Source organism: Phyllobates terribilis, unplaced genomic scaffold, assembly GCF_046119375.1.
Source record: "Phyllobates terribilis strain yellow unplaced genomic scaffold, ASM4611937v1 Scaffold_1__5_contigs__length_1240528914, whole genome shotgun sequence".
NCBI lineage: Eukaryota > Metazoa > Chordata > Amphibia > Anura > Dendrobatidae > Phyllobates > Phyllobates terribilis.
Genome location: NW_027362761.1, coordinates 315,781,363 through 315,807,324, shown reverse-complemented (window position 1 = coordinate 315,807,324; position 25,962 = coordinate 315,781,363). Strand labels below are relative to the sequence as shown.

The following is a 25,962-nucleotide window of genomic DNA, read 5'->3' as shown; positions in this document are numbered from 1 at the left end:
TATAAGGTATATACATTCAGTGGTTAAGATTAGAGACAGGTCTGTAGGTAGCAACGCAGTTGTGGTCGAGGGATGTTTTTTTAAGTAAAGGGGTTATGATGGTGTGTTTGAATGAAGAGGGAAAGATACCGGAAGAAAGAGAGAGGTTAAATATTTTAGTTAGGTAGGGTAGTGACAGCTGGAGAGAGGGACTGGAGGAGATGTGAGGGAATAGGGTCACTGGTGCAGGTTGTAGGGCGAGAAGAAGAAGGGAGCCTGGTCTCTTCTTCTGTGACATGCTCAAAGATGGAAAGTCAGCTTGAGGTGTGGGAGGGAAAGGGATCCAGGCTACTACAAAAGCCTCAAGTATTCTGGGATAATTTTCCTTAGAGGAAACAGATCCATCCATTCTTGACAATTGATGACTGATTTTGGCAACGATAACACTGTTCTATAGTTAAATTGGTTCAGAGATTAAACCAGTTGAACTCAACTAATTTTGTGGTGCTGAAAACTAATATGATGCTTAAATTTACTGATTGGCTCTAATTTTCAAGATCCAGAGGATATTGTAATTACTTATGACACCTTAATGCAGGCTTATAGAAAAAGTATGTCTTTATTATTTCATCATCATTATTGCATTGTTAGGCTATGTGCCCACGTTGCATTTATGAAGCAGAAAATTTCTGCTGCATAAATGCAAGTCCTCTCCCGGAAAAACGCATGCGGAATTCCGCACGCGTTTATCGCGCATTTTTCGCGCGTTTATCACGCGTTTTCCACATGCGGAATTGCCTTGCGTTTTTTATGTATTGGACAAAGGCAATTCCGCTTGCGGAAACGCAAAATTAAATGACATGCTGCGGATTTTTGAACGCGGCATAAACGCTGCGGAAAAATCCGCAGCATGTGCATAGAACTTGCGGAATCCCATTGGGGAACATGGGGTGCGGATATACATGCGTTTTTCAAGCGTTTACGCTGCGGAAATTCCGCAGCATATACGCTTGAAAAATGCTACGTGGGCACACAGCCTTAGGGTATGTGCCCACGATGCAGATTTGAAGCAGAAATTTCCTGAGCATTTATGCATCTCCTTGGCAGAAAAAAAGCATGTGGATTTTACATGCGTTTTTACATGCGTTTATGCATGCGTTTTTTTCAAGCGTTTTTCCAAGCGATTTTGAGCATCACTTGGAAAAGGGCTTGACAAGTTGGTCACACAATATAAATCCATGCAACTCGCATGGATTTATATTGTGTGACCAACTTAGAAGAAATTTCTACTATCAAATGCTGCAACTAAAGTAAAAAAAAGAAGTAAAAAACCTTATATTCACCTCTCCGGTGGCCTCAAGTCTCCTCCCGGCCGCGTCCTCTCTCCTCGGCATCCCGCGGTGTACTGGCAGGATCTGCAGTGATGTCATTTAGTCAGCTGATGGTCACGTGACCATCCCCTGACCGCTGACGTCAGCGGTCACGTGACCATCAGTTGACTAAATGACGTCACCGCAGGTCCTGCCAGTACACCGCGGGACGCCGAGGAGAGAGGACGCGGCTGGGAGGAGACCGGGGTCCGCCGGAGAGGTGAGTATGATTAATTTTTTTTATTTTTTACTTTATAATTCTCTTTTTACTTGCAGGTACGATGGTACCCGGGTCGGATGAGAGTCTCCTCTTCTCCAGACCCGTATATATGTATACATGCGGATATTATGCGGTTCAATGCAAGTCAATGGGCGTGATTTCGCTGCGAAATCGCGCCCAAATTGGTTGTGCTGCGGATTTTTCCGCAATGATAATCAGCAGCGGAAATTTCCGCAGCATGCGCATAGCACATGCGGATTATCATTGGGATACATCCTAGACCTCTTAGCAAGCGATTTTAATGCGTTTCCGTGGCGGAAATGCATTAAATCCGCATCGTGGGCACTCAGCCTTAGTAGCTAGTCTATTACATCATCTATTTAGTCTATTGGGCCTTCAGTATTCTATCATCTTAGGGTGACCCATCAAAAAACGCCAACTCAGCTCAGATGACGTAATCTTAATTACAGTTGCATCACCTACTTTTATAAATGCTCTGTGTAAGGTATACAGTTTTTGGATTTCTTAGCTTAGTTTCTAAGCGTATTGACGTTTCTTTATGTTTTTTCGGATATGCCTTGTTCCTGCATTAACAAACCGGATAGTTTTTGCTATATATGCGGAGAAGTCACTTTTGCGTCACAAAAGTGAAACTTGACTACCATGATAAAGAAAGCCTACAGCCTGTATTTTGGCTGCAGAATAGGAGATCAGGACAAGAGCTGGGCTCCACACATATGCTGCAATAGATGTGCATCACATCTTACCCAGTGGTTGCATGGGAAGAGGCAATATATGCCTTTGGCAGTTCCAATGATCTGGAAAAAGCCAACCAATTATCTATCAATTGCTATTTCTGCATGGATTCCCCAATTAGGAAAGGAGTTTCAAGGAAGAAGAAGTGGACTTTACAGTATCCAAACATTCCATCTGCAATACGCCCAGAAACATTTTCAGTTGAGTCATTTGAGAAAAAAGAGGGCTCTTGGTGTCATGAAGCATCTTCCTCTCACGACCCAGACTTTCTGTCAGCACCCTCAACTGAACTGGTTATAGGAAGTTTCGCCCCCAGCGGTTCGCCCCCAGCAATTTCCCCCAGCAGTTCGCCCCCAGGTACATTTCGCCCCCAGGAAGATTCGCCCCCGGACATTTTGCGGGGCGAAACATCGGGGGGCGAACTGGGGGCGATATGTACGGGGGTGAAATGTGCAGGGACAAAACATCCTGGGGGCCAAATGCTGGGGACGAAATGTGCGGGAGCGAAATGTACCAGGGGCGAATTGCTGGGGGCGAAACATCCAATTCCCAACTGAACTACACCTTATAACAGAAAGTGAACTGATCAATCTTGTTAGCGATTTGGATCTGCCCAAGAGTAAGGCTGATCTGTTAAGTTCTAGGCTACAGCAGTGGAATCTCCTTGTAGGCGATGTTCAGATTTCTTTGTTCTGCAACCGTGATAAAGATCGTGTCCAATACTTTTTCATGGAGGGCGATCTTGTGGCATGCAACAACATCAACAGTTTAATGGACACTCTGAAGATAAGTCATAATTCAGAGGAATGGAGGCTCTTTATCAATTTGTCCAAAACAAGCCTAAAAGCCATCTTGCTGCATAATGGCAATGTGCTACCTTCAATTCCAATTGGTTATGCAGTTCACATGAAAGAATCCTATGACAACATGAAACAGCTGCTGAAGTGCCTGAATGATGACCAACATTTGTGGCCCCTCTGTGGTGAATTAAAAGTATTTGCTCTTTAACTTGGCCTCCACAGGGGATACACAAATTACTGCTTCTTTCTGTGTGAGTGGGATAGTTGGGCAAGAGAATATCACTACAATAAAATAGAGCTCCACCCCCAGAAGAAGGTAACTTCGAAACGTGCGTTGGGGCATCAGGGCGGATTATCCTGGGACATGGGTAGGTGTTCATACTTAATACTATATTCCATGCTTGATCCACAGTAACCCCATTTATAACCACTGTATACTCACTTGATCTGAAAACTTTTTCATTACAAATGAGTCCATGCGTTTAGTCTGGTGACAATTGTAACTTTTTTACTGGCATTTACATACATATAATTATGTCCTTTTGTGTACCGGACTTGACATGGTCTCCTAGATCAGTGTTTATTGTGTGATATACACATGTATACCTTTGACTAGGGATATACTATTATGATGATGTGATCGCACTGTATTTCCTTACATATACCCTTTGTGCCTAGGCTTCGCCTCCCTGTTTGGCTTTGAGCTCACTCTGCTAACTTCAATTTATGTAATGATATGAAAAAAAAAATTCCTGCTGAGCATGGCTATTTAGCATGCTCCTTGTTTTTAACTTTTGTGTATAGGTTGAATAAATAAAGATATGATTTTTCTATATTAACCCTTGAAGTAATACCGACTTGTTTTTTTGTGATAGAATAAAAGAGACTGGCCTCTCCGACATTCACTTCAGCCATGGATTATGGTCCTGCATTCAGCACTTGTTGACCCACATAAGATTTTGTTTTCACCATTGCATATCAAGTTGGTCCTAATGAAGAACTTTGTAAAGGCAAAAGAATTCAAATTTCCAAGGTTGAGTGAAGCAAAGATAAAGGAAGGAGTCTTTATTGGACTTCAGATTTGTACGTTTCTTCAAGATGAGAAGTTTCTCCGTTTGTTGCAGGGCAAGGAAAAGGCTACATGGGTAGCATTCGCATTAGTGATAACTAATTTTTTTGGAAACTCAAGAGCAGATAACTATGAAGATTTGGTGGAAAATCTCCTCAAAACATATAAGGATCTTGGCTGTAACATGTCCTTAAAGATTAATTTCTTATATTCGCATCCAGACCCTTTTCCACCAAACTGCGGAGCATTGAGTGACAAGAAGGGTGAGAGATTTCACCAAGATATTGCGGCTACAGAGAAAAGATATCAAGGAAAATGTAATCCATCAATGCTTACAGATTACTGTTGAACAATTGTAAGGGACGATCCAATGCAAGCAGTACAAGAGAGTACAAAAAGGAGATTTTTGTGTACTCACCGTAAAATCTCTTTCTCTTAGCCTCTAATTGGGGGACACAGGACCTTGGGTGTACGCTGTCTGTCCACTAGGAAGCGACACTAGGCTTAAACTGAAAAAGATTAACTGGTGGCTCCTCCTCTGCAGTATACACCACCTGAGGGCGTCAGCCATCTTCAGTTTTGTGCAAAAGCAGTAGGAGGAACGTAACATGGATAACATAAATATGCCTATAAGGCAACCATGTATCAACATGCCTATAAGGCAACTATGTACGAGCTCAAGAAAACAACACCAATATGAGAACTCAACGGCCCGATACGGGCAACAGGGTGGGAACTGTGTCCCCCAATTAGAGGCTAAGAGAAAGAGATTTTACGGTGAGTACTCAAAAATCTCCTTTACTCTGTCGCCTCATTGGGGTACACAGGACCTTGGGACGTCCCAAAGCAGTCCCTGGGTGGGAAGCAATGGACGAATATTGTGTAGACAGGCCCCTATTATTGGGGCACTGCCGCCGGCAGGATACGTCTACCCAGGCTCGCATCTGCCGAAGATTGGGTATGACTGCTGCAGTGCTTGGTAAACGTGTGTAGACTGGACCAGGTGGCTGCCTTACACACTTGTTGCGCCGAAGCCTGGTGCCGACTGGCCCAGGAGGCCCCTACCGCACGCGTAGAGTGTGCCGTAATACCTGCTGGAAGAGGAGAATTTTTGAGGCAGTAAGCCTCTTGTATGGTGGATTTGATCCACCTAGAAAGGGTAGCTTTGGAAGCTGGCAGACCCTTGCGGCCGCCTTCCAGAAGAATGAAGAGAGAATCAGACTTCCGGAAAGGCGCCGTCCTAGACACATAGATACGTAGTGCTCTGACAAGGTCAAGCGTATGCAGGGTCTTTTCCACTCTATGAATCGGGGCCGGACAGAGGGATTGCAGAGAAATTTCCTCATTGAGGTGGAAGTCAGACACGACCTTCGGAAGGAAGGATGGAACCGTACGGAGAACTACCTTGTCCTAGTAGAAAGCCAGGAAGGGTTGTCTGCAGGAGAGTACTGTGAGTTCAGACACCCTGCGTAGCGAGGTGATTGCCACCAGGAAAACCACCTTCTGGGATAGAAGGCGGAGTGGAACTTCCCTAAGGGGTTCAAAAGGTGTTTCCTGCAATGCTGTCAGCACTAGGTTGAGATCCCACGTGTCCAGTGGTCTTCTGTAGGGGGGAACCAATCGGGAAACCCCCTGAAGAAATGTTTTTACTTGCTGCTTGTTAGCAATGCGCGTCTGAAAAAGCACAGAGAGCTGACACCTGGCTCGTAAGAGACAGTTTTCCCTCCAGACCCGATTGTAGAAACCCAAGTACCCTGGGAAGGGAATAAGGGAAAGGGGTCTGGTCACGAGAATCGCACCAGTTAAAGAAGGCTTTCCAGGTACGATAATATATCTTGGCAGAGTTTGGCTTCCGTGCTCTGATCATGGTTTTAATGACATCAGGTGAGAACCCTGACTTGGTTAAAACCCAGGTCTCAATGACCATGCCGTCAAATTGAGGGCTCCTGAGTTCTGGTGGTAGAACGGGCCCTGTGACAGAAGGTCCAGTCGGTTTGGGAGACGCCAAGGAACGTCTCCTGTAAGCTGTACGATGTCGGCGTACCACGTACGTCTGGGCCAGTCTGGTGCGATGAGGATGGTTGGATCTCCCTCTTGCTTGATCATCCTCACCACTCTGGATATTAGGGGAAGAGATGGAAAGATGTACAGGAGCTGAAACTGAGTCCAGTCCTGGACTAAGGCGTCCGCTCCCAAAGACCGCGGGTCGTGTGTTCTGGCCATGAAGTTGGGGATTTGGCATTGAAGTGGGATGCCATTAAGTCCACATCCGGAGTCCCCCAGCGGTGGCAGATCTGTTGAAAGACTTCGGGATGGAGAGACCACTCCCCCGAGTCCATTCCCTGTCGACTGAGGAAGTCTGCTTCCCAGTTGTCTACTCCAGGGATGTGAACCACCGAGAGAACAGACCCTGTGTCTTCCGCCCAATGGAGAATGGGAGCCACTTCTCGCATCGTCTGGGTACTGAGGGTCCCCGCTTGATGATTGACATATGCCACAGCTGTGGCATTGTCTGACTGTATTCTGATGTGAGAGGCTGCCAGTAGATGATGGAAGGCTCTCAACGCCAGGAAAATGGCACGAATCTCCAAGATGTTGATGGGCAAGGTCGCTTCTGTTGAGGACCACTTGCCCCGTGCTCTGTGGTGCAGGTATACCGCACCCCAACCCGTCAGGCTGGCATCGGTGGTCAGAACTTTCCAATGACTCGTGAGAAAGGATTTTCCCTTTGACAACGAGGCTGGTTTGAGCCACCAGTGCAGGGATCTCTTGGTTGACGACGTCAACTGAAACACCCTGTTGAGGGAAAAAGGATTCCTGTCCCATGACCTGGGGATGGCTAATTGGAGAGGCCTGAGGTGAAGCTGGGCAAAAGGGACCGCTTCTATTGCCGCCACCATCCTGCCAAGGACTCTCATGGCAAACCGGAGAGACCGAGGGGGTTTGCGAAGTAGGGTACGGACTCCTATTTGGAGGGGTAGTGCCTTGTCCATGGGGAGTAGTACTAGACCCTTGAGGGTGTTGAATAACATCCCCAAAAAGGTGAGAAACTGACTCGGGATTGGAGATGACTTCTTTAAGTTGACTAGCCAACCCAAACGAGTCAGAATGTCGATTGTGATTGAGACACTGACTTGGCAGTCCTTGAAGGTGGGAGCTTTGATGAGGAGGTCGTCCAGATATGGAACGACTATTATGCCTCTGGAGTGCAGGACGTCCATAGTGACTGCCATGACCTTGGTGAACAATCTGAGAGCCGTGGTGAGTCCGAACTGGAGAGCCATGAACTGGTAGTGTTCCTGGTCGATTGCGAACCTGAGAAATTTCTGATGAGCTGGTGCAATTGGTATATGTAGGTACGCGTCTTGAATGTCTATGGAGGCGAGAAATTTTCCCTTCTGCATGGACGCAATGATAGATCGAAGGGACTCCATGCGAAAATTACGTATCTTACATGTTTGTTGAACTGTTTTAGGTCCAGTATGCGCCTTACGCCGCCTCCTTTCTTGGTGACTACGAATAAATTTTAGTAGAACCCTTGGAAGCGCTCGGCCGTGGGGACCGGTGTTATGACTCCAGCTTGAAGAAGCGAGGAGACCGCTTGGTGGAAGGCACGAGCCTTGGCTGGCTGTTTTGGGGGAACAGACGGAAAGAATCTGTTTGGCGGTGTGGAGGTGAACTCTATCTTGTATCCTGAAGACACTAGCTCTCTGACCCACCTGTCTTCTGAAATAGGCAGCCAAACCTGATGAAAGAGCAAAAGACGGCCGCCTACAGGTGGAGTGTCTACCAGAGTTGATGAGTCATGACGAGGGGGAAGTGCGCGACTTTCCTCCCTTAAATTTTGACTGGCCTGCTTTTGATTGCCAGGTCTTGTCTGACTTTTGTGTTGACCTCGAGCTGTCCCTGCGTGGAGTGTTGCTGTTATTCTGTGCTGGTCGCGAGACGGACCAGCCGGAAGAGTTCCGAAAGGATCGGTAATGTGCCTGTTTACGGTTTTTGTAAGTGCGTTTGGGCTTTATTTGAGGGAGGGAGGTACTTTTACCTCCTGTAGCGTTGGATATCATTTTGTCCAACTGTTCACCGAAAAGGCGACCACTGAGGTACGGGAGATGAGTGAGGGACTTCTTTGAAGCTGCGTCTGCTTTCCATTCTCGCAGCCAGAGGATATGCCAAATCGTGATGGCATTGGAAGCTATGCCGGCCGTACACCTTGCAGAATCTAGAACTGCATGGAGCATGTAGTCTGTTGCGACTGCTAATTGGGCAGCCTGATCAAACAGGTCAGGGGCAGATGTTTGTAGGGCAATCTGTAAATTTTGGGCCCAAGCCAGCATTGCTTTGCAAGTCCAAACTGAGGCGAACAAGGGGGCCAGGGAGGCCCCTGCGGTCTCAAAAATTGAACGAGCCATGCGTTCAACCTGCCGGTCTGCTGTGTCCTTGAGGGTTGAGCTATCTGGCAGTGAAAGAAGAGTCTGAGCTGCTAGTCTGGAGACTGGAGGGTCCACTTTTTGGTGACCTCCTGTGGAAAAGAGTACCGCACCTCCAGATATTTGCGATTGGTAAACTTTTTCTCAGGTTGAGAAAACGGCTTTTTAAGGATCGCATCAAATTCTGGGTGGTCAAAAAAGACCTTAGGCAGTTTCAGGACTCCTTCAAAGGAAATTTTATGTCCTGGTGTCTCCGGGGGTGGATCGGAGATGTCCAGCACCCGATGGATAGATGAGATTAAATCATCCACTAGCACTGTATTGCCCGGGGGAATAGGAATCAGAGACCCTTCAGTTTCCTTGTCTGAGTCGGAATCACAGGTGTCTGAATCCTGTGTCTCGCTAAGGAGTCTCCTGCTGGGAGAACCGGAGTGAAAACCCTCTCTGGTCAGGGATGGCTGTGGGGATCTGTGTTGCCTGTCCCTGTCAGGGGACGGTCTAGATGAGCTGGGAGTACGGTGTCTCCCGCTAGAAAGGGACGACCTTGTGGTATGGGATGACGCAGATGAACGAGACCTATGGGTCCGTTTGCGTCCTGATCTAGAAGTGGATGTGCCATCATGTCCCTGAGTGGAACTCTCCCCTTGAGTAGTATTCATAGCAGGATGAGTCTGCAGAGTCTGAAGCAATGTGGAGATAGATTGCGACATCTGTGTGGCCCATTCCGGTGTGGTGTTAAGCACCGGGTCATCTGTAGGGGCTTCATGGGACTCTGGCGCAGCAGTTTGCCTGCAATCCTGACAATGCGGTGTGCTGCTACTAGGGAGAGTATGATTGCAGGCTGGACAGAATGCATAGTAGCGATCCTGCCTGGTTCTCTTCGACTTTGAGCTCGGCATAGAATTTGTCCCCAAAGTCAGTGCACTAGTTACTGAGCTATAAAAATAACTCAGATGAGGTATGGCTATGCAGAGGTGGCTAGCGATGCTGCAGAGAAGGCCAGCAGTACAGGAAAGTGTTAATCCTCACAGCAGAGATAGACTCTGACTGAGGATTTATCCCACCTTAGATGCCTGCTCCTTAGATAGCGCCGGTACATAGAAGTATCCTGTGCCCCCCGGAGACCAGCTGCAGCAAGGGTTAACTTCCTCCTGCGTGCTGAAAAGACGGATTTTGGTAAGACCTTACCTGTAAAATCCTTTTCAGCGAAGGAAGGAAGGGAGACACAGTTATTACTAGTGGGTAGGCGGAGCCCACATAGGATAGAACACCTCAGATTAAAAAAGAGTGTTGACCGGCCCCTCCAGCTTGGGCTCCTCCTACTCCAGCTCTCCAGTCCGTACACAAGCTAAGGAAGAGCAAATATCACCAGCGGAGCAACATAACCCCTTCTGAAGAACTTCAGAGAAAAAACAAGAGACAGGTTATGCATATAACAGAAAAACCACACAGTCCCAGGTACTACTCACTGGACCTGACCACTGCGATGAGCTGGCAATGCTGGAACAGAGCCTTAGCGCGCCGACCTCAGCCCAGATAATCGCTATCAGAGAAGGGTCACGCTGCATCTGAAAACACAACAACACACTTCTGCCATGGGAGGGAGCTGTGTCTCCCTTCCTTCCTTCGCTGAAAAGGATTTTACAGGTAAGGTCTTACCAAAATCCGTCTTTCAGCAGCAGATGGAAGGAAGGGAGACACAGTCATTACTAGTGGGACGTCCCAAAGCAGTCCAAAAATTAAGGGTGGGAAAAAACCAACAGAGGCAGAATCCCAACAACCTAGAAAAATGCGCAACTAGCGCTAAATACAAGTTAACGATAACTTAAACTACAGCCGCCTGCAGGACCCTACGTCCTAAGGCTGCATCAGCGGAAGCACTGACGTCCACCTTATAAAACTTTGTAAAAGTGTGGACGGAGCGCCAGGTAGCCGCCCGGCAGAGTTGAGCTGCCGAGGCCCCTTGATGAAAAGCCCACGACGAACCCACAGCTCTCGTGGAGTGAGCTCGAATCTTAATTGGACAAGATTCGCCCTTGAGTCGGTAAGCCTCTAAAATGGCCGACCGAATCCATCGAGCTATAGTGTCCTTGGAAGCTCGTTGACCACGCCGACGACCTGCTGGAATCACAAACAGAGAGTCCGATTTCCGAAAACCTTGAGTAATAGACAAATAGAACTTCAAAGCCCGCACTAAATCCAATGAGTGCAAGGCCCGTTCCTTCGCATTCCTCCGTTCCGGACAGAGCGAGGGCAACACAATATCCTGGTTAACATGAAATTGTGACACCACCTTAGGTAGAAAGTCGCCCCGTGTGCGAAGCACCACGCGATCCGGGAGAAACTCCAGAAAAGGAGGCGAGCAAGAAAGAGCCGCCAGTTCAGAAACCCTTCTCAAAGAGGTGACTGCCACTAAAAAGGCAACCTTCCAAGAAAGCAAAGAAAGGCTAACGGAGTCCATAGGCTCAAAAGGCCCATGTTGAAGAGCCTCCAAGACCAGATTGAGCCGCCAAGGGGACACAAGCGCCTTCCGGGGCGGAAACTGACGGGTTACCCCGCGAAAAAAGGAACGAACGTCCCTACGCGAGGCGATAGCCTTCCGAAACAGCAAGGACAAAGCAGAAACCTGACCCCTCAGAGTGCTAACTGCCAAACCCTTGTCCAGGCCATACTGCAAAAAGGCCAACAAATTGGGAATGGAAAAAATCCTCGGGTTCCTTGAAGAACCCGAACACCATGAAAAGAAGGCCTCCCAAGTCTTGTGATAGATCCTAGTAGTGGCAGGACCCCTGGCAGCTCGCAGAGTGGCAATGACTTCGGCTGAAAAACCTTGACGAGTCAAGATTTCGGTCTCAAGAGCCACGCCGTCAAACGCAGAGACTTCAGGTCCGGATGACGAACGGGCCCTTGGGTTAACAGGTCCGGGCGAAGAGGGAGAGGAAGTGGAGGCGCAGCCAGAAGCGACACCAGCGTCGAGAACCACGTCCTCCTTGGCCAGTCTGGGGCTACTAACATAGCCGGGACTCTTTCCAGTCTGATCCGACGCAACACCAGAGGAAGTAAGGATATCGGCGGGAACACATAGATTAGCTCGAATTGGTCCCACGGAGCCACCAGAGCATCCACCGCCACAGCTTTCGGGTCCTTGTACCTGGACATGAACGTCGGTAACTTGGTGTTGAACCTTGATGCCATCAAATCCACTTGAGGAGTTCCCCAACGAGAGCACAGCTGTGCAAAAATTTCTGGGTGAAGACTCCATTCTCCGGGATCCACCTTCTCGCGACTGAGGAAGTCCGCCGTGATATTCTGAACTCCCGGAATGTGAATCGCAGAGATGGCTGGCACCTTGGCCTCGGCCCATACCAGGATCCGAGACACTTCCATCATGAGCCTGGAGCTCCTCGTTCCACCTTGATGGTTGATATACGCGACCGCCGTCGCGTTGTCTGTCTGCACTCGGACTGGCAGACCGTTTAAAGGGACCGTCCAGTGTTGGAGGCAAAGGAAAATCGCCCTCAATTCCAGGATGTTGATCGGCAGGACAGACTCTTCCGACGACCATACTCCCTGAATCCAGAGATCGTTCCAGACACCCCCCCAGCCTGACAGGCTGGCATCGGTGGTTATGACCGACCACCTCGGAAGGAGGAAGGACTTCCCCAGGGATAACGCTTCCGGACGTAACCACCATTCTAGAGACTCTCGCACCCTGTGGGAGATGATGACACTGCGATCCAGCGAAGCCTGTGATCGATCCCAACGGTTCAGAATGAGCATTTGGAGAGTCCTGGAATGAAATTGGGCAAACGGAAGTGCCTCCATTGACGCCACCATCAAACCCAAAAGGCGCATACACCTTCGAAGGGACATTGCTGTCGAAGACTTCATAACCTGTACATGTCGAAGAAGACTTGCTTGCTTGTCTGGAGGCAGGGACACCACTGCTCGTACCGTGTCGAAATGCATCCCCAAAAACAGGATTGACTGCGACGGTTCCAGAGACGACTTCTTCCAATTGACCAGCCACCCGAAGTCCTCCAGGAGCTGAAGGGATAGATTGCGAGCCGTCACCGCCTCCTCCTTTGAGGACGCCACAATCAAAAGGTCGTCCAGGTAGGGAAGAACCGTAACCCCCTGTCTTCGAAGGATCGCCATGAGAGGTGCCAGAATTTTTGTAAAAACTCTGGGCGCCGAGGCCAACCCGAATGGTAGGGCCACAAACTGGAAATGGTCCTGACCTATGGCAAAACGAAGGAAGCGTTGGTGGGCCCTTCCGACGGGAACATGCAAATAAGCGTCGCGAATGTCGATTGACACCAAAAAGTCGTTCTGTGACAGGGCCGCCACAACCGAGCGAAGCGACTCCATGCGGAATTTCCGGGTGCGGACATGCCGATTCAATCTTTTGAGATCCAGAATGGGGCGAAATTTGTCCTCCTTTTTGGGGACCACAAAGAGGTTTGAATAAAACCCTCTTCCCCGGTCCTCCGGCGGAACCGGTACCACCACACCCTTCAGCAGAAGGGAATCGACCTCCTGCCGTAGAGCGGCAACTAGCTCGGGCTCTGACGGAATGCGAGATCGGCAAAACCTGTCTGGGGGTCGAGAAAGAAACTCTATGAAGTAGCCTGCTGACACAACCCGCGTCACCCAGGCGTCCGAAACGCGGGACGCCCAAGTCGATTCGAATTGGAGTAGGCAACCCCCCACTCGAGAGCCCTCCAGTGAAAACCTGGCGTCAGTCCGCCTTAGCGGGCTTTTTGTCAGCTTCCCGCTTGTCTTGACGGAAGCTCTGTTTCCAGGGAGTGCGGGATTTCTGAGAAGCCTTTTTTCCTGAAAAAGAGGGACGACCCGATCCCCAAGAGGGCTGACCGGACCGTCCCCTGGACCGAAAGGGCCGCCGACTACTACCGGCACTAGGCCTGCCCGACGCAGAAGCCACAGTTCTTCGCTGTGGTAAGGCAGCTTCTTTTGCCTTTGCCTTGACAATCAGCTCCGTGAGGTCAGATCCAAATAACTGACCACCCTTGTAAGCTAAAGATAGCAAACCTTGCTTGGAAACCGCGTCCCCGGTCCACTGTCTGAGCCACAGTGCTCTTCTGACTGTGACCGCCGAGGATTGCGCCCTGGACAGCAGTGACGCGGTATCCAAACCTGCATCACTGCCATATCAGGCCGCATCCTCCAACAACTTGAAAAGCCCATCCACCTCGGATAGCGGGGATCCATCCTGCCACGCCGTCCGTAGACGGTCCAACCAGCTTAGGGAAGCTTTACAAGCACACATGGATCTTAGCACCGCTCTGAATCCATGACCCGCGGCCTCGTAGATGGATTTCGCCGCCATCTCCGTTTTTCTGTCCAGCGGATCCTGCAGACTCGCCTTCCCTTTAACAGGCAGTAATGAGGATTTGCTAAGCTGGGATAAAGGGACATCCACTTCAGGAGAAGGAATCCAATTATCAATCAACTCCGTGGAACACGGATACAGTGCCTCAAAAAACCGTGTCCCCTGAAAACGTTTATCTGGACACAGGCGTTCCTTCTCCACTGCCCCATTAAGCTCATCCAGAGATGGTAATGCCAAGCGCGACCTATGCGACTCCTGAAACATCCGGGCCGACTTACCAGGACGTCTAGTTACCTCCTCCGGAAACTGTAACGCCTCCCTCATGGCTCCAATAAAAGCCTCTGCACGGCCCAAAAAAGAGGCAGAGTGCCCCTGCCGATCCTCCTTATCCGAATCGGACATCTCCCCATCTGAGCTTGAAGGGGAACCCTCCATAACAGAGATCTCCGAGTCGCTGCGCGGGGAGGGCAGTACCGGCCTGTGGCGCTTCCTGCCATGAGAGGATCTAGCTGACACCCAATAACCTAGAAGGTCAGACAGGCCATCAATAGAACGAGTGAGGGCCTCCATTTTGACCACTGCCCCATCACCGAAACCCCCGACCGCTGCGCTTGACGCCGTCGAGGACTCCTGCGTGTCAGACACGCGAGACTGATCCTGTAGCGGACCTGGGAGACGGTCCGCACCTCCTGGACCCTGATCTGACATGCCCTCACACAGTATATGGCAGGTTAAACCTGTCAGTAAGTAGGACAGTGTGGTTTCTTAAAAGAAAGCTGAAGGGTTAAAGCTCTTAAATAGAGAGCTACCCCAGCTGACCCCCAATTAAGGGATAACCACCTAATAAGGGGTTAATGTCGCAGACTCCCCACAACCTCTGTGAAATGAAAAGGATGTGCGAGCCCCAGACAAAAAAAGGAACCTCTATATGAGGTAATAGCTGCAGGACAGCACAGTCTGCCACCTTATTGTGCCTCAGAAAGGTGCCCTGCGCTGAGGGGGTGAGGGGTTAAGCTTCTGCCCTGACAGGCAGAAGCGACTCACCCAGCTGGCCGCGGTGCAGTGTTCCTCGGTCTGTCGGGAGGAGAGGAGAGTGAGGAGCCCGATGGAAGCCGTTCAGTAATGGCCGCCGCGCTGTGAGGAGAGGGAAGCCGGAAGAGGAGGGGCAGGAGAAAGCGCGCGCTCAGAGCGCTTCCTGCCCGCGAAAGACCGGGAAGGCGCGAAGCCACGCCCCCCGCCGGCTTCAAAAAAAAAAAGCGCGCGCGACTCCTCCGCTCTTCGCTCCTGCCCCGCTTCCATGTCCTGCAGGCATCCACCTGCGGACAAAAAAACACAAGTCACCACCTGAATACATGTAGCAGCGGCTGCCGCAGCAGCCGCTGAAGCACTCTAAACACATTAACATGCTGAGTACTCACCCAGCTGAGCGCCACAGGGACCCCCAGGGATTTGTGGCGCTGTGCCCAAGCTTCCCCCCAGGGCGGAGAACGCAGTGACCCCAGATGCGCGGTTTGCGTCCCCGCCAGGGAAGCATCCCTCATCCCCCGGGGCTGGCAGGGTTCTGCAGGGACCTCTCTCAAAGGGTAATGCAGATCCGCCAAGGGAGGGGTGGGGGTCCAGCAGCGCTGAGACCCCTGAGACCTCAAGACCACGGGGGTCCAAGTCTCTGTCCGATAAAAATAAAAAATTTTTCTGAGGAGCTGCTTCCAGCAGCGACCATCCTCTGTGACCTCAAATTTTAGACTGGAGAGCTGGAGTAGGAGGAGCCCAAGCTGGAGGGGCCGGTCAACACTCTTTTTTAATCTGAGGTGTTCTATCCTATGTGGGCTCCGCCTACCCACTAGTAATGACTGTGTCTCCCTTCCTTCCATCTGCTGCTGAAATGGCCGACGGAGTGAGGAGAGGAAGGGGGGCGGAGCGTTGAAAGGGCGGCAGCGCTGTTAGAAAGCGCGCCCTTTCAGTTAGTCTCCGCCCCCTGTATGACACTGCGCAGTGTCATAATGGTCATCCGGGGGGAGTCCCGGGGGCGGAGAGTGGGCGGCAGCTTCGGCAAGGCAGAGCCGCGGACTAAATTAATAACTGCGGCCCAAAAGGGCTCCAGGCCAGCGCGATAGTCCGGGGGGGTCGCGGATATGAATCGGACCCCCCCGGTTTCTCATGGCAGGGAGGGCGGTGGGGTACTGTATTGAAACGGAGCCCTGAAAGGGTTCCTGTAAGGCCACTAGCTGTGGTGCCGGGAGAGAAACAGAGCTGTAAGCAGCCTGTATTCTCTGACCCCATATGCTCTGCAATGCCCTCCTGCCTGCACTGTGCCCCCCAGTCCTTCAGGGTTCTGCGGCCAAGCAGCGATCCCTGAGCGTTGGTGCAGAGCGCTCTGCACAGGTCCTACCTGCGGTGTCTCAACCTAATACCCCCATAAGGGGGATTAGGGAGGGTGCTGCCGTCACCGTCAGGAGGCTGTAATCCTCACTCGACTTCAACCCAGAGACCAAAAGGAATTGGGGAAGGAGGGAGCTCTCAACTTCAAACCAACACCCGAGGGGCTGGAGAAGGAGCGACATGGTAGGGAAACATCTCGACTTCAACTGTGCACCCCTAGAAGGGGGCAGAGGAAGGAGCCATGCCGGGAGTCTCTTTAGAGACCCGCTTATCTTCGTCTGTAACTCCGTGGAAAAAAAATTGAAGAAAAAAATGGAGTAAAAAATCTTTAGGTGTGCCTCCTTGCGACACTAAGCAAAAACTGAAGATGGCTGACGCCCTCAGGTGGTGTATGCTGCAGAGGAAAAGCCACCAGTTAATCTTTTTCAGTTTAAGCCTAGTGTAGCCTCCTAGTGGACAGACAGCATACACCCAAGTTCCTGTGTCCCCCAATGAGGCGACAGAGTAAAAGAGTTGCCACTGAATGAGGACCAAATTTTGTAGTGTAATTTCTGTAACTGTTTATAATTCACAATAGTGTTTAGACATATTTTAGTGATTTGAATTGTTGCTAAGTTTCCTCTAAATAAATATCTGAAAATTGGCATAACAAAATATTCTGCATCTTTATATTAGCAAAAATAATAATGTTTCAAAGTACTGAAACTTTTATGCATTAATTATATGTAGCAATAAAAGGAAAATTCTTTGATATCATAGAAAACAAGAGCCAACTAAAAATTGTCATTGTCAGATTTGAATTCAGGAGGTGGAAATCATTAAGAAATGGCTTATTTCATAACTGAACCTGACAACTTTTGAAAATATAACTAGTTTTACTTCAATTCATCTGAAACTGTTTGTTGTCTAATTGGAATTATTGTGCGCAGGAGTAAATAGTCACGGTGAAATACAAGTGGGTGTCCAAAGAATTGCCATAAAGTTGAGAGCACCCAACTATATGGAATAGCACTGCATTCTGTAGCTTTAAGACTTCTCTGAAACTAAAGAGCTTAGCAAAGATTTGTCTTTCGACTGTCAAGTTGGTGACATGCTCTTCAGCTCATCCTGAGAATGAAGTAGTGCTTTACACCACTCCAGCGGACGCTTAGTATTGTGTATGCCAGTATCATGCATCAATCATGGAGACCTAATACAATAACGGGCTTTGAACACAGAAAACAATGTGTGAACAGTGCCTAAAACATTAAAAAAGACTATTACCCTTTGTTTTACTCACCGTATCGCCCCAGAATGGATTGTTAGCCTGCTGCCTCAGGGTCCCTTTCAGATCAAAGTTCTCAGGATAGTGTGTGGTCTCTGTGCGAGGATAGCTGATGTAGCCTTGGGTATATAATCGCTCTGCAATCTGCATTGTATGTTGAGGACCCATACCTGAAATAACATGATACAATTATATATCACACTGAGAAGATAATTATCATGAACATTTTTAATAGAACACAAGCTCCTTGCCACAGAAACAAGTTTAGCAAAGTCCCAAAGTCTTCATGAGATGGTTCAGTCATCTGGGTAAGTGGCCAATTTCCAATCCATGGTCTATACTTTGTCTTAAAAAAACTACTTCATACATTCAACATACCCAAAGCTGAACTGGCCACTCTCAGCATTTCCACTGTGTTTAATGCCTGAGGTCTCTGCTTCGCTTTCTCCTTTTTGCTGACAGATTCTACCTGCAAGAAAAACATCTGATTAAAAATACGTCTCAGTAATTACTAGATAAAGGGAACCTGTCACCAGGAAATGCAGTCCAATCTGCAGGCTCCATGTTATAAAGCAAAATTTGCAGAGTAGATTGATATATCGTTTTTTTGAGAAAAGATTCAGTATAAACTGAGTTTTCATCATTTAATCCTGTGCTCTTTCCAGGATTTTGAGTCCAGTGGGCGGGGCTATCAGTGAGTGACAGCTTCCTTTTGTATCAGTGTGCATACTGAGACAACTGTCAGTCACTGATCGGACCGCCCACTGGACCGAAAGTCTTGGAAAGGTCAGAGGATTCAATGATTGAAAAAGAGGTTATACTGAACATTGTATCAAACTATATAGCAATCTACTCAACTCCCACTGTTCTATAACATTAAGCGTCCATTTTGGACTGCAATTTACTGGTGACAGATTTACTTTAATGGACTATTCCGATACCACCTACTATCACATTGAGAGGCAAGCACCGCTGATGATGTCATGTTCACAGATACCTGCCTGGAGGTGTGCAAAATCAGTAGGTATCTTGTACCAATAGCAGGCAGACCGGATGTAACCACTATATAAATGCACCAGCAATGACCAGTTATTATCATGACTAAGGGGGTGTTATACACCTGAAACATAAATCTATACTATGCCTTTTCAATGTATCCTGCAGCCATGCTCTGAATTTGGAATTGTAACTATTTTTTTTCACTGGATTACTATTATTCACTAATAAAGAAAAAAAATATATATATTTTTTTAAAAAGTTTGTGAAGCTGGATTTTCTGCCTTTTCCTGGTACTGATTACGTCTAGGCATAGACACCCTCAGTGCTCCGAACTACATGGGAATCCTACATCTTGTACCAATGAATTGGACAAGTACACAAGACCTGCTGATCGCATGTGTCCCAACAGATATCTGTAGACATTACATCAATGGCGCTGCTCACCTCCCCATGCTCGAACGACCCTTTAAAAGGGTACTCCAGGAAGATAACATTTTTTTGTACTGTTCCCACCCTCATACACTATAAAGATGAGATGGTCAGTGCAGTTTAATACCTTTATAACCCTTGCAATTCCATGTGACAGAATCTGCTCCCCCTCCCATCTAGGTCATTACATCATACACTAAGTGCTGCTCCACCTGTAAGGAACAGCCACGCCTCCTGCTATTATCAGGCTGGCTGTTCCTTACAGGGGGAGCAGCACTTAGTGTATGATGTAATGACCTAGATGGGAGGGGGAGCAGATTCTGTCACATGGAATTACAAGGGTTATAAAGGTAATTAAACTGCACTGACCATCTCATCTTTATAGTGTATGAGGGCAGGAACAGTACAAACATTTTTTTATCTCCTCGGAGTACTCCTTTAATATTTAGTGATTAAATGAGTTCTCCAGGATTAGAGAAAATATAGTAGCTTTCTTTCCAAAACAGATCCACCCTTGACCATGGGTTGTTTGTAGTATTGCAGTTCAGTACCATGGTTGAGTTGCAATCCCAGACACAACCCATAGCCAGGGGTGGCGATTTATCAGAAAAAAAAGCAGCCATGTTTTTTTAATCCCAGACAACACTTTGAAGGGAATCTGTCAGCAGGATTTCACACACCAAACTATTTACATGGCCAGTTTGTTTCTATGCTGAGAAATCAACGCTCAAATTGATATGTAAATTGCTATTGTACATCTGAAGCCTCTGTCACTCCAGCTCTATTCCCCGCCCACCGCCACCTCTTCCTGGTTGACTGACAACTCCTTTGCCTGAAGTCACACAGCATAGAGGCTGTCAATCAAGCACTAGGAGGCTGTTCTGGGTGAGGAATAGAGCTGGACTGACAGAGGCTTCAGATTTCCATTAGCCATTTACATATCAATTCAAATGCTGATTTCTCAACAACACAGGAAAGGACTGGCCATGTAAAGGTATTGCTGGACTTGTCTTTGAAAGAGTTACATGCGCATATGAATAGACCCGGGTGTGAAATCCTGCTGACAGATTGTTTTTAGGAGACTGTTTAACTAAATGTATTTAAAAGCATACTACACAGATAAAATACATTCATAGTGTGTATTCTAAAAAGGCTATGCCATTGTAGTTTACCTTTATAGGTGAGGCCTTTAGGATCTGTTCACTTATATTTACACCTCCATTCCCCTAATAACTGTTATAATTTAAAGGGGGTATATATTAAAAATGTTCACTGTTTGGATTGATGTTTGTGGGGCAGTTTTTTTTAAATTAAAGAGGTATACTGGTTTCAAAAAATAAATTTTAATGGATCCAAATAACAAATAATGGATACATCAGGTTTTTTTTTTTACTGGATGGAATAGTGTTGCATTCTACACTACACAGACGAATAGAAAGCTGATGGAAAAAAACTAAAGCAAGCCTAACACCCTGAAATTTAATGTAATCTATACTAATATGCTATATAACATTTGTTTTCAAAGCATTCAGATATTTTTTCAGAACATACATTACCTTTTAAAATGTTGGACACACTTGTTCATGCAATGGTTTTCCTTGCTCTTATTGGATTTTGCACATTGTAGATTCAGACTGATGGCAGCAAAACAACAAAGGCACACATATAGAAACAAGGCGTAAAGAAACACGTGTGAAACAAACCAGAATGTTTGTTAAACCTAGGATTTACTCAAAGTACCCCCCTCCTAACTCTTATGACATCTTTATACACACTTGGCATTCTTTCAAGCAGCTTCAACAGCATATTACCTGGAATGGCTTCCAATAAACAGGTTTCCCTAGTCAAGAGATAATTTCTGAAATTACTGACCTCAAAAAGTGTTGTCAATCATCAGGTACGTTTTGTAGAGGCAGTGTTGGTACACAGTTCCGAGCCTTATTTTACAACTGTTCTAAGCCAGAATATGGAAAGAATCTGAAAAATTGTTAGAGCCTTGAAGATATCCTCTAGGGCAGTAATAAAAACCATCAATTGCTATGATGAAGCTAGCTCTCATGAAGACCGCCCAGGAAAGAAAGATCAAGAATTACATCTGTTGCAGAGGATAAGTTCATCACAGTTACTAGCTTCAGAAGCTGAAAACCTACAGTACCTCAGACAACAGCCTTCATTAATGATTCATAAACATCCAGTAGCAGACATCTTAACATCAACTGTCCAGAGACAGCGAGATCCAGCCCTTTATGGTTGAATTGCTGCAAAGAACATAAACAGGAAGAAGAGACTTGTTTGGGCCAAGCAACACAAGGACTGGAGATTAGATCAGTGGAAATCTGTACTGTGGTCTGATTAATCAAAATGTAAGAGATTTACAGTAACCAACGACCATCTCATGCATAAAAAGTGAGCGGATTGTTTCTACATGTGTAAAGCCAACTGTGAGGCATGGACGGGGAGGTGTGATGGTTTGGGGGTGCTTTCCTGGTGACACTTTCGATAATTTATTCCAAATTCAAGGCAAACTAATCAAGCATGGCTATGATCATAGCTATCTGCAACGACATGCCATCCCACGTAGTTTGAACTTAGTATGACAATCATTTGTGTTGCAACAGGACAATGACCCAAAACACACCAGAAGGAAAGGGATGGAGCGCTGCGCTAGATAACTCAATTGAGATGGTTTGGGATGAGTTGAACTGCAGAGTGAAGGTAAAGCAGCCAACAAGCGCTCAGCACCTCAATGAACTTCTTCAAGACTTTTGGAAAGATACTTCAGGTAACTACCTGATGAAGCCGCTTAAATGAATGCCAAGGGGGGTATAAGGCTGCCATCAGAGTAAAAGGGAGGTACTTTGAGGAATCTAAGGTTTAACACATATTCTGGTTTCTTTGACACTTGTTTCTTTAATCCTTTTTTCCTTATGTGCTTCTTATTTCTTTTACAGCCTTCAGCCTGAATCCACAATGTGCACATTCCAATAAGTACAAGAAAAAACACTGCATGAACAGGTGTGTCCAAACATTTGACCGGTACTGTAAATGCACAAAAGTAAGATATACACAGTATTGCGCAAAAGTTTTAGGCATGCGAGGAAAAATGCAGCAAAAGTAAGAATGCTTCTAAATATAGAAGTGTTTGCAGTTTATTTTTATTAGTTAATAAGATGTAAACTGAATGAACAAAAGAGAAACCTAAATCACATCAATATTGTGACTAAACTTTTTCTTCATAACAGCATCAAGTCTTCTAGGTATACTTACAGTACATACAGTTTTTGACGCTACCCATTTCTTGATGTTCTCTATGCTGAGAAATGCAGGTATATACTTATCCATCATAATATACCACCTGGGAGGTGTTTGAATAGCTCCAAAATTATTCTGCAGTAGAAGAACAGCTCCAAGTGTACAGCCCATGCCATTAAGAACTATCTTCAGATTAAGAAAAACAAGGAGTCCTGGAAGTGATTATATGACCCCCACAGAGCCTTGAACTCAACATCATCGAGTCTGTCTGGGATTACATGAAGAAACAGAAGCATTTGCTCAAGCCTACATCCACAGAAGATTTGTGGTTATTTCTCCAAGATGTTTGGAACAACCTCCCAGCTGAGTTATTTCAAAAACTGTGTGCAAGTGTACTTAGAGGAAATGATTCTGTGATGCTGTTTTGAAGGCAATCATTGATTTGATGCAGATTTTTCTTTTATTCATTCACCTTGAATTTTGCTAATGGATAAAAATAAACTGTTAGCATTTCTATTTTTTTTAAAGCATTCTTACTTTGCATCATTATTTTCTACCTCTGCCCAGAGCATTTGTACAGTGCTGTATGTATATATATATATATATATATATATATATATATATATATATATATACACTGCTCAAAAAAATAAAGGGAACACTTAAACAACAGAATATAACTCCAAGTAAATCAAACTTCTGTGAAATCAAACTGTCCACTTAGGAAGCAACACTGATTGACAATCATTTCACATGCTGTTGTGCAAATGGAATAGACAATAGATGGAAATTATTGGCAATTATCAAGACACACTCAATAAAGGAGTGGTTCTGCAGGTGGGGACCACAGACCACATCTCAGTACCAATGTTTTCTGGCTGATGTTTTGGTCACTTTTGAATGTTGGTTGTGCTTTCACACTCGTGGTAGCATGAGACGGACTCTACAACCCACAGAAGTTGCTCAGGTAGTGCAGCTCATCCAGGATGGCACATCAATGCGAGCTGTGGCAAGAAGGTTTGCTGCGTCTGACAGCGTAGTGTCCAGAGGCTGGAGGCGCTACCAGGAGACAGGCCAGTACACCAGGAGACGTGGAGGGGGCTGTAGGAGGGCAACAACCCAGCAGCAGGACCGCTACCTCCGCCTTTGTGCAAGAAGGAACAGGAGGAGCACGGCCAGAGCCCTGCAAAATGACCTCCAGCAGGCCATAAATGTGCATGTGTCTGCACAAACGGTTAGAAACCGACTCCATGAGGGTGGTATGAGGGCCCGACATCCACAGATGGGGGTTGTGCTCACAGCCCAACACCGTGCAGTACGCTTGGCATTTGCCACAGAACACCAGGATTGGCAAAGTCGCCACTGGTGCCCTGTGGTCTTCACAGATGAAAGCAGGTTCACACTGAGCACATGTGACAGACGTGACAGAGTCTGGAGACGCCGTGGAGAGCGATCTGCTGCCTGCAACATCCTTCAGCATGACCGGTTTTGCAGTGGGTCAGTAATGGTGTGGGTGGCATTTCTTAGGAGGTCCGCACAGCCCTCCATGTGCTCGCCAGAGGTAGCCTGACTGCCATTAGGTACCGAGATGAGATCCTCAGACCCCTTGTGAGACCATATGCTGGTGCGGTTGGCCCTGGGTTCCTCCTAATGCAGGACAATGCCAGACCTCATGTGGCTGGAGTGTGTCAGCAGTTCCTGCAAGATGAAGGCATTGAAGCTATGGACTGGCCCGCCCGTTCCCCAGACCTGAATCCGATTGAGCACATCTGGGACATCATGTCTCGCTCCATCCACCAACGTCACATTGCCCCACAGACTGTCCAGGAGTTGGCGGATGCTTTAGTCCAGGTCTGGGAGGAGATCCCACAGGAGACCATCCGCAACCTCATCAGGAGCATGCCCAGGCATTGTAGGGAGGTCATACAGGCACGTGGAGGCCACAGACAATACTGAGCCTCATTTTGACTTGTTTTAAGTACATTACATCAAAGTTGGATCAGCCTGTAGTGTGTTTTTCCACTTTAATTCTGGGGGTGACTCCAAATCCAGGCCTCCGTTGGTTAATAAATTTGATTTCCATTGATGATTTTTGTGTGATTTTGTTGTCAGCACATTCAATTTTGTACAGAACAAAGTATTCAATGAGAATATTTCATTCATTCAGATCTAGGATTTATTATTTGATTGTTCTCTTTATTTTTTTGAGCAGTGTATATATATACATACACACACATATCTATATATATATTTAATTTATATATATTTCCCCAATTGGTAACACTGGTTTCCTGAGTCCCCAGCTCCTGCTTGGCTGTTCTGAGGAGACATTTGAATAGAACAGTGGATGAGAATGTGCGCTGCTGCTTCCTTCAAAGTCTGTATGACTTAATAAGACTGGCGTCTGGAATGGGTATATATCCTAACAGAAGTAGTGCATTGTTACCTTAGCCTCTCTGCTTGTCTTTGTAAGATTTAAGAACATCTGGGCAATTTCTCTGTCAAAGACTCGAACGCGATCCCAGTCCAAAGTAAGAGGATGTTCTTGACTGCGACTCACCTGAATTAAAGTATGAAAAAATGATAAAGTAAAACTGGGTTCCAAAATATCCATTCATCAGGCATTTTTTTCCCTGTGGCATGGTAATGAAATGCTGTAGGGAAACTGATGTGAGAGCAGATTCCATAATTTGCTATGGGATTGTTCACATTCATCAGGTGCATCAATTTTTGCATAGCAACTTTCAAAAAGTCGGATCATAAAAGGCTACATTTTGCGTTTTTTGATCCAGCTTGCCAGTTTAGCTGTAGAAACTGATAAAAAAAAAGGCCAGATGATGACAAGTGATGCTATTTGACATCTATTGCCATCATTTCAGGAATAAAAAAAATGACACAGATGGCTAGGATGTATGGAAATCCGGCCTAAAAAATTGACAAAGCGGACTATGCACTATGCAAGTTACTTTTTACAATATTTGTAAGCAAGCAACTTAAAAGTCATATTCCAGTTTCCACTATAATAGACATTGCAATATCACGTCACCTTCACTTGAAGAACCCAGTAAGTTTCAGGCTTGAAAGACTGGATCTTATCATGTCTCTCCACACAGAATCCTAATGTGGGGGTTTGGCAGGGGCCAAAAGATATTAGGGAACTATCGAGGTTGCCATATTTGCCTTGAAAGTATTTAGTTTGAAACCTGTGTGAAAACAAGAATAAGAATATGAGGTTTATTATAAACTAATATGAAAGTAATTTAAGGAATACTGTTTATAAAATCCTGTCATAATTCCAGATAGCAGAGCTCTTACTGAAACAGACCGTGCTCAATTTGCTCCGGATGCAAATGTAAAATAGCAAGAATCACACTCATCATGAAAGAAAATGAAGGAACCTTGTGAAGGCACAGCCAATCCTGAGGTCCAACTCCTGTCTGGCATCCACAGAAAGTGCTTCATTCTTGTTGGGCTCTCCCAGACTGTTCATAGCATTCATGATATCTGTGTCTGTGATGGAGCTGAACTTAGCACGGTGTATAGTACGCTCTCCTCCGTGCGCTTTACTCATCCCCGGGAGTACTGCATCCAGCACCTGAAGAACGGTAAGGACCAAAATGATGGCTAGAGCACAACTAACAAAAATGAAAGAGCTGATAAGA

The 25,962-nt window shown here is 46.7% G+C and overlaps 1 protein-coding gene across 2 annotated transcripts in view; it reads right to left on the bottom strand.

Annotated features, from left to right (window-relative positions):
* TOP3B (DNA topoisomerase III beta) overlaps nt 1-25,962 on the bottom strand; it is a 68,169-nt gene that overhangs the window by 21,637 nt on the left and 20,570 nt on the right. For both annotated transcript variants that reach the window (XM_073675097.1, XM_073675109.1), the window contains exons 6-10: nt 25,699-25,895; nt 25,347-25,503; nt 24,747-24,860; nt 17,999-18,089; nt 17,636-17,790 (exon numbers count right to left, since the gene is read on the bottom strand). In XM_073675097.1, the coding sequence (XP_073531198.1) occupies nt 17,636-17,790; nt 17,999-18,089; nt 24,747-24,860; nt 25,347-25,503; nt 25,699-25,895 (714 nt within the window). The remainder of the gene's footprint in view (nt 1-17,635; nt 17,791-17,998; nt 18,090-24,746; nt 24,861-25,346; nt 25,504-25,698; nt 25,896-25,962) is intronic.